General features: G+C 32.7%; 1 protein-coding gene across 1 annotated transcript; it reads left to right on the top strand.

Moving 5' to 3' along the window:
- Positions 1 to 701: 701 nt before the first annotated feature.
- On the top strand, positions 702 to 1,865 carry LOC111700832 (uncharacterized). The gene has a single exon (XM_023471882.1). It carries the CDS (start codon positions 702 to 704, stop codon positions 1,863 to 1,865), a length of 1,164 nt encoding a protein of 387 aa, XP_023327650.1.
- Positions 1,866 to 9,573: the final 7,708 nt, after the last annotated feature.

Genomic DNA, 9,573 nt, shown 5'->3' with positions numbered 1-9,573 from the left:
AGTTTACCTTATATATATATATATATATATATATATATTAATAGGGTAGACCATAATATATAATCTAAACTGCATTTAGTTTCTTATGTAGAAAAACTGCAAAACCAATATAGTTTTTTGTCTTCATCTTTACAATTTAATATGATTTTAAAATCAAGAAATTTTTGAACTATTTAAATATCTTTAAAAAATAAACTAACAGTTAAGTTGTATACTAATAAAAGTTGGTTTTGTGATTAATATATTTATATAACACCCCCTCCCCCCCCCTCTAAGTAACAAACATTTTCCCTAGAGCCCCAGGCCATTATGAAAGTGAATCTAGCAGTTCTGTATTGAAATACGGAAAAGTGTTACAACCATAAATAGCCTAAACAAGTCTCTCTTCGTAAATTTTAAAATCTTCTTGTCCCGGCTCGGCAAAGAAAATTGTACCGGCACGGCAAGATGAATATGGACCGGGTCGACTGATAAATGTACTGCCCCGACTAGTGTTGAATGGTTGGCACGCGTCACGGTATTGATCAGGGGAGTGGCGTGTCCGGTTTCCCGCAGGAAACGTAGCGCTCTAGAGACAGACACCGGTCAGTTTAACAACATTACACTCAGTTACAAATACAACTTCAAGGTAGAAAGACGTGTGCAGAGAAAACTGAAACTATGCATTACTCTTCCAAACAAATAATATAGTTACAAGAACAATGTTTCAGCTTCTCATCCTAGTGTTCTGTTTTCTGAGTGAAGTTCAGGGGATATGTTATTTCCCAGCTGTGTACCAAGGAGTTTTTGAAAGTCAAACTGTTGGAGGAAACTCAGATGTATCATATTCATCAATATCAGTTCTATATGATAGTATTCCTGTCTGGGGTTACTGTTATAGAAGAGTAGGATCTAATGTTATATTAAAAGAGGATTCTGGAGGAATAACATGTTATCGATGTTTTCATCTTTCTCTCAGATCATCTAATATTCTACAGATACACACCAAGGGTTTAAACAAATGTTTTACAACTGAAGATGCAGCTTTATCAACCTGTGTATCACAAGATGAGATGATGCATCAGGATGTATCAGAGATTATGATGTATAGAACTAAAGGATTTCTAGGAGAACCTGCTGTTAGTCCGACCTACTGTCCGTTTAATGGAGAATATACGTTTACATATTCAGTAAATGATGGTACAGAGAATACATTAGAGTGTCCTACACCTATATCAGAGATATCAGATTGTCCCTTCGGGTTCGGGTTCAATCTTCAGTTTAAACAGTGTTCCTTTGGTGCTCTAGAGATCTCCTTCCACTGTCTTGGAGATTGGGAGGGACGGGACGGAGAGAGATTTGTTGCTCTCATGGATACAGGAGCATCACTTACTCAGGGTAGACCTAGATATAGGTGTGCAATATATAAGGAGGATAAGATAACTGGCAAGGTTAAGATGGCTCTATCCTCAGATTCAACTTGTGTTTCAAATCTTGATTCATCAGAGAGAGGATATGAGACTATGGTTCTACATCCCAAGGAATCTCCGTCCTGGCCGGAGTTAGATTCATCCTGTATATTTCCAGACTGGATTCAAGGTTCCTGGGAGCATGTAGATTTCCAAGGAGATACCATGGTCTACAAGGATCATAGAAACTTTAAAACCTACACTGGAAAATGTATTCCTCATAGTTCAGGAGACCCGGAGAGATTTCTTGTTTATACCAGAACCCAGTGTGGAGATGAAGTTTACAAGTGTATATGGATAAAGGAACGTGGATTTGTTATTATCATAGACAAACCAATCCTAGGTTCAACTGGAATCTCTCAACCTCGACAGATGAACCAGTGGACCTGGAGCAGGGTTCAGGTTCACCAGGGTTGAGAGAAACCATTCTTCTCCTGGTCCTAACAGTTATTATCCTGTAAACCCAACCTTGAAATCTCTAGAAGTAAACCAAAGAATCTGTGATATATTTGTCTAGTTTATTAATGCTTCTGTAAAGATATTCTCTGATCTTACTCAATACCAACCAAACTTATGTATTATAAAATCTATAAAATCTCAAAACTGTGATATTAATGTATGTATAAAAATTAAAATGATTTGATATGAATAATATAAATGAAAATGTATTACTCAGTCTTCTTTAACAGTACATTTTTTTAATAAAAGATGAAAATTTGTTGAAAAAGTTTGAATATTGTTATGAAGTAAGAATGTATTAGGAATTAAAGCAAGAGTGAAGTAATGGGTGAATTGTATAAAGATTTTCAGGAAAGGAAAGATGAGATCAAATTTAATTTTGATGTTTAAATATTTTGTGTTCAGTTTAAATGAGTGGAAAAGAGTCTATGAGTGTACCTTTGCGGCATGAGTGCTTGAGTGTGTAAAAATGAGGTCTGAGTAGGGTTTAGTGTGTCTTGAGAGTATCATGAATGGGATGTATGAGTGTGTACATGAATGGGATGTAGGAGTGTCTACATAAGTGGGATTAGGAGTGTCTACATGAATGGGATGTATGAGTGTCTACATGACTGGGATGTATGAGTGTCTACATGAGTGGGATTAGGAGTGTCTACATGAATGGGATGTATGAGTGTCTACATGAATGGGATGTATGAGTGTCTACATGACTGGGATGTATGAGTGTCTACATGAATGGGATGTATGAGAGTGTGCATGACTGGGATGTATGATTGTCTACATGAATGAGATATATGAGTGTTAGCATGACTGGGATGTATAAGTGTCTACATGAATGGAATGTATGAGTGTCTACATGAATGGGATGTATGAGTGTCTACATGAATGGGATGTATGAGTGTGTGCATGAATGGGATGTATGGGAGTGAGTGAGTGAGTTTATAATTGTATGTATACATGAGTTGGGTTAATGGGTAAGTACATAAGAAGGGTGTAAGAGAGTGTGAGTGTATAAGTGTGTACATGATGTATGTTTGGGGAAGTGTTGGATGCACACCTGTCGGTCACTTCCTCACCTTCTACCTGCAGCTGCGCCGGGGTGAGGGGAGGGATAAACGCAAAAGGATGGGGGGGAGGTCTGGATAGGGGGGGGCGTTAGTGTACCTGCAGGGGAAGGTTGTAATCATCTCCGAGTATCATTGTTACCTTGCGGGTGTTCTTGTAATTTAATCAACAGTACAATATTAGAGTTTACAGAATACACAGTTTATAACACCAATCTTAGCTTAACTTCAGTTCATTTCTCAGCTTTTGACACAAAGAGAATAGAATATATAGTAGAGTGGAATTTAGAAAATCCCTCGGTATGAATTTTATCAGTCCCTTTCAGCCTGAAAGGGAGTTCAAAGTGTACAAATCACGTAAATGTTCACAAATCATATGCAGTAGAGTACAATAATACAGTATGTTCCCTAGACTATCTATTTCAATTTCGAATTTTTTAAAGCTGTTAATAAACTTTATAAAATGAATTAGGTGAATAAAAACATAATTTGATTTATAGTTACAACGGAAAATCATCGTTTGTAAAGTGAGAGGCATAGAGTCTATGTGAAATAATCATTGGTCAATTATGAAACCAGCCTATTTCATGATTTGGTTTTCTTTTAATATTAATTTTAGATTTTCTATAAAATTATGTTCCAGGGCTCAAAAGGTTATACAGCACAAATATGTGAAGTACACCTGCAGTATGGAAACAGTACAACAAAATGGCCGTTTTACACTTTTTTCTAGTAATTTCCACTCTAATATATATTCTATTCTCTTTGTTTATACATCTCATATAATACTAAACTTAACTTAACTTCAGTTCATTTCTCAGCTTAACTTAACTTCGGTTCATTTCTCAGCTTTATACAGCACATATTATACTAAACTTAACTTAACTTCAGTTCATTTCTCAACTTTATACAGCTCATATAATACTAAACTTAACTTAACTTCAGTTCATTTCTCATCTTTATACAGCTCATATAATACTAAACTTAGCTTAACTTCAGTTCATTTCTCAACTTTATACAGCTCATATAATACTAAACTTAACTTAACTTCAGTTTATTTCTCATCTTTATACAGCTTTCATATGTTACCAAACTTAACTAAACTTCAGTTTAATTATAACTTTATACAACTCATATAATTCTAAACTTAACTTAACTTCAGTTTATTTATATCTTTAAACAGCTCAAATAACATATAAATCATCTCAACTTAATTTCATTTTTTACTTTAATACAGCTTTATAACACTCAACTCAGCTACACTTTTAAGCTTTAAAATTTTACTTAACTCAACTTCATTTTAGTTTTTAGTTTTAAACACTTTACTTAACTCAACTTCATTTTAGTTTTCAGTTTTAAACACTTTTCTTAACTCAACTTCATTTTATTTTTTAGCTTAATGCAGCTTTAACTCAAATGAACTTTAATCAGTTTTTTTAGTTTAATACAGCTTTTATAATTAACATTCAACTCAACTTATCTTCATTTAATTTGTTTGCTTAATACAGCTTTTATAACACTTAACTAAGCTTAAGTATTATTAATTTCTCAGCTTCCATAACACTCAACTCAGCTCAAATATTGTTAATTTCTCAGTTTTTATAACACTCAACTCAGCTTAAATGTTGTTAATTTCTCAGCTTATATAACACTCACTCAGCTTAAGTTCTGTTCAACATATGCTTACTGCAAAAAAAATGAAAAGAAGCTGAAAATATTTAGATTATCAACAAACTCAATTTTAATCTGACCTAATTCCTCCTTTCTTCGCTTTATTAAAATGTTGCTTTGGTTTATATTTAAAAAAAAGTTGTGTTAAAAGATATAAAATAAGTACACCTGCAGTATGGAAACAGTACAACAAAATGGCCGTTTTACACTTTTTTCTAGTAATTTCCACTCTAATATATATTCTATTCTCTTTGTTTATTCATCTCATATAATACTAAACTTAACTTAACTTTAGCTCATAGCTTTATACAGCTCAAATAATACTAAACTTAACTTAACTTCAGTTCATTTCTCAGCTTTATACAACTCATATAATACTAAACTTAACTTAACTTCAGTTCATTTCTCAGCTTTATACAGCTCATATAATACTAAACTTAACTTAACTTCAGTTCATTTCTCAGCTTTATACAGCTCATATAATACTAAACTTAACTTAACTTCAATTCATTTCTCATCTTTATACAGCTCATATAATACTAAACTAAACTTAACTTTAGTTCATTTCTCATCTTTATACAGCACATATAATACTAAACTTAACTTAACTTCAGTTCATTTTTCAGCCTACTCAACTTATATACCACTGAACTCAGCTTAACTTTAGTTCATTATTTAGTTTAATACTGCTTTTATAACACTTAACTAAGCTTAAATATTGTTAATTTCTCAGCTAATATACCACTGAACTCAGCTTAACTTTAGTTCATTATTTAGTTTAATACTGCTTTTATAACACTTAAGTTCTGTTCAATATCTGCTTACTGCAAAAAAATGAAAAGAGGCTGAAAATATTTAGATCATCAACAAATTCAATTTTAATCTGACCTAATTCCTCCTTTCTTCGCTTTATTAAAATGTTGCTTTGGTTTATATTTAAAAAAAAGTTGTGTTAAAAGATATAAATTTGAATCTTCCCTAACCTTATGTTTCTAGTTATTAACCCTTTAGCTTGAGTACTGGTATACACTATACAGAGAACCACCTGCAATATTCAGGATTAATAGAGATTAGCTGTTTATTTAAACCTATTTTAGATTTTAGATTCATTTAAACTTTACACAATAAGAGAATGCATTCATCATCAAGAGAATAGAGAAGATTTGTAATTGAAGAAAGAATAAAAAAGCAGGGACTGCAGTGGTGGCTTGAGGGGGGGGGAGGGAGAAATGTTCCCCTTCTGGAAAATTTGGGGCGACACGTCCCAGGAAAAATTGGGTGAGCATCTAGAGAGAGATAGGGCACCTTCTAGTCCTTTTAATTTGATTTTTAAGAATGGATTCGGAAAATATTTGCCGGCAGCGACTCTGAAATCAGACAAAATGAGTAGAGATGAGTATTGAGTAAAGATGAAAGAGAGTAAAAGAGAAATGAAGATGTTCTATTAAGATCAGGAATCAAAGAACAATGAAATAAAGATATTCAGCAAGTAAAATACATCAAGAAAGAGCCGTATTATGTTAGGTCAATGTATATTAATTTATTATATAAATATTAGAAGAATATATAAGGGTTTGGTTATTATTTAATAATTAGGTTTGAGTGTTTAAGCAGCTGGTTCGGTCAGACAGGGGTCAGCTGTCCTAGCTCTGCTCCTACACACACAACCATTGTTTGTAAACAATGCAGAAGCAGTACAATACTCTACACAAACTTTACATATTGAATTACGTTGTTCAGATACAAATACATATATTGCACATTTACATGCCAGATGTTGTTGTATAATTGAAATTATAATTCAAAAATATGAAACCTGCAAGGTATTCCAAAACATTCTCTCTAGAATGCACTTTTTTCTAAATAAACTTCTCCTTATCAAGTTATTTCTCAAATTTCCAATTATTGCAATTCAGGCTACGATAGACATTTGGTAATGTTGTGTAAAGCTGGATATTTAGGAACTTTTTTCATTTTTTTCTTAAATTGCATAATTGGGAAATTGTATACTTGGGAAATTGTATATTTGGGAAATTCTATTTTTGGGAAACTGTATTTTTGAGAAATTAAATGTTTGAGAAATTTTTTGCTTGGCAAATTGTTTGTTTTGGGAAATTGCAATATGCACTTTCATATATCAGGCGTTTTCTGTGGATAATTGTAATTGTTAATTGTGTAATGGCAGTTTAAAGGGACAAATTTGATAATAAAACTGAATTAATATAGTGCTTAGAACTTAACCCACAACTTTGTTACAATTTACCAAATAAATAGTTCAAGGTTTGATGGTTCAAGGAGTCATTGACTTCTTAGATAGTTCTTCTGCAGTAAAACACACTTTATTTTAATAATGTTTTAATATTTTAATCAAGATACAAAGTACAGAGCTACCCACAAACAATGCGACTTTTATGATGATCCTAAACTTGTAATATATATATATAACAATCTAAAGATCATTTTTGGGTTTCTACCCTTTTCTGCGATTTAATGAAAAGAAAGAATTGGTTTGAGTTTACTATATCTTTAAAACAAACAATCAAACTAAAGATAAAGAATATATGTAGTATTGGTAATTTCTTGGAGAACGATTTTTGGACCCCCCCGGCCCCCCTCCCCTACTATCAATTTTGTACATGGATCTCAAATGTAAGACATGTGGCCGCAGCGCTCGGCCTGTTGACCATCCATTACATAAACCCAACCACTGTAGACACTGTATACTGCTAAACCATGGGAACGCATGTCTCTCAAATTCATGTTTAAAACATTTTATCCGATATTAAGCTGTTGCCTGCTTCGGGGGGAAATAATTGTACAATGGAACTTTCTTCGAGAAAAGTTTTTACAATAAATTATTCACCTCAAAATGTTTGCATAAATCAAAACTTGGAAGAAATTAAGGGCTTATATTTCTTTATTCAACATAAGGGAATATTGCATAACATTGCTTATTTTCTTGTTTACTCACCTTTACAGGTTGTTTTTCAATGGGGAAAGAAAAGATATTTACTTGTATAATTGAACTTTCTTTAATTCTCAATTTTATTTTAAAATAGTTGAAGGAATTTTAACTCTTTGGGAATAAAATCGCTGAGCAAAATATATGTTTCTACATTTTTTGGTGACATTTTACTAAATAAATGGTTCTTTTTCTATTTATGTTGCTGAACTTTTTTCCTTGTTTAATAAAGTTTCTGTTCTGTTCCTATTCCTTAATATAACTCCTGAGACCGAATTAAAAAATTTGAACCAGGTCTAGACCTGGTTCAAATTTGAATCAACGATTCGAATCCTTAATATAGTTCGAGTTCTTAAATCTAGTGCAAGTTCCTTAATATAGTTCCTGTTCTTAAGTATAGTTCATGTTCCTTTCTATAGTTCCTTTTATTAAGGTTTGTTCAAGTTCCTTAATATAGTTCCGGTTATTAAATAAAGTTCCTGTTCCTTAATATTGTTCCTATTCTTAAATCTAGCTCAAGTTCCTCATTATTGTTCCTGTTCTTAAATCTTGTTCAAGTTCTTTATCATAGTTTCTGTTCTTAAATATAGTTCATGTTCTTTAATATAGTTCCTGTTCTTAAATATTTTCCTGTTCCATAAAATAGTTCCTGTTCTTAAATTTAGTTCAAGTTCCTTAATATAGTTCCTGTTTCTAACCTCCTGATCTTAAATAAACTTCATGTTCTGAAATTCAGCTCCTGTTCCTAAATTCAGCTCCTGTTCCTAAATTTAGTTCCTGTTCCTAAAATTAGTTCCTGTTCTAAAATCTAATTCAACTTTTTATTATTGCTCCAAATCTTCATGTCTCCTACAAAACTACTCCTGTTTCCTTTCTAACTCTTCATACTTCCTCTCCAAATAATCCCCGTATTCCTATCATGTGTTCCTATCCGGCCTTCTAATCTCTGTTTCTTATCCAACTCTCCCTGCGTTCATCCTACTATTATCTGTTTCCTATCCAAATAGTCCCTGTGTTCCTATCCAATACTCCCTGTTTCCTATCCAACTCGTCATGTTTTCATCCTACTATTCTCTGTTTTCTATCCAACTACTCCTTGTTTCCTATCCAATACTCCCTGTTTTCTATCCTTCTAGGCCCTGTTTCCTATCCTTCTANTTAAAGAAATGATTGATGATTGAACAAATTTTAGATTTCAATCTGACGCGCAATTTACTTCAGCTTAACGTACATTTTTAAAGTTGAACCTTTTCAACAAATATCACAAAAATCATTTCTCAAAAAAGTTACCCAATTGGTTTAGCTGTTTCGATCTTTTTTGGGAACAAAAAGGCTTAATTAAGGAAAATACAAAAAAAATGTTAACAGTATTTGAAGTAAGTCCTCTTATGTGCCACTAGTGATTCACAAGAGTATCAATAATAACAAATACATCTCTGGGATCAGTTTGTGGGTAAAGGAGGCATAACTAGACTGAAAACGCTTGGACACACGTCAAACTAAACTAAATTGCACGAAAGATTAAAATTTTATGTTTTTTTCAATCATAATTCCTTTTCTAGTAGAGCTATTCGAAAGAACTTCGTTCCAGTAATGTTGCATAAAATTATTCTTCTCCTTCTGGTCTAGTGTGCAGTGAACAAAAACAAAAAAATAAGATGTATTTAGCATAATCCCGACCTTGACCTTGATCTCGATATCCACTATGGGCACTTCTAATTTGAGGATCAATGCTTAATCTCTTCGTTTTATTCATTCCTCCGGGGATCGTTACCTTGCAAGATATCGAATAAAGATTAAATTAATTTGCAGAGTATAACAAAAGATCGTGATCAAACATTGATCTCGATCTCCACATTGTAGGAGTTCTCAGCTCAGCTCAGCTCAGACAAAAATTCACTTTTAAAGTTTAATCAAATAGAGTACTGCACTACACACACACACACTAGAGCAGGAGAGGGAAGGGGGG

The sequence above is a fragment of the Eurytemora carolleeae genome, unplaced genomic scaffold (genome assembly GCF_000591075.1).
Source record: "Eurytemora carolleeae unplaced genomic scaffold, Eaff_2.0 scaffold332, whole genome shotgun sequence".
NCBI lineage: Eukaryota > Metazoa > Arthropoda > Copepoda > Calanoida > Temoridae > Eurytemora > Eurytemora carolleeae.
This window is presented reverse-complemented; position numbering and strand designations above follow the sequence as displayed.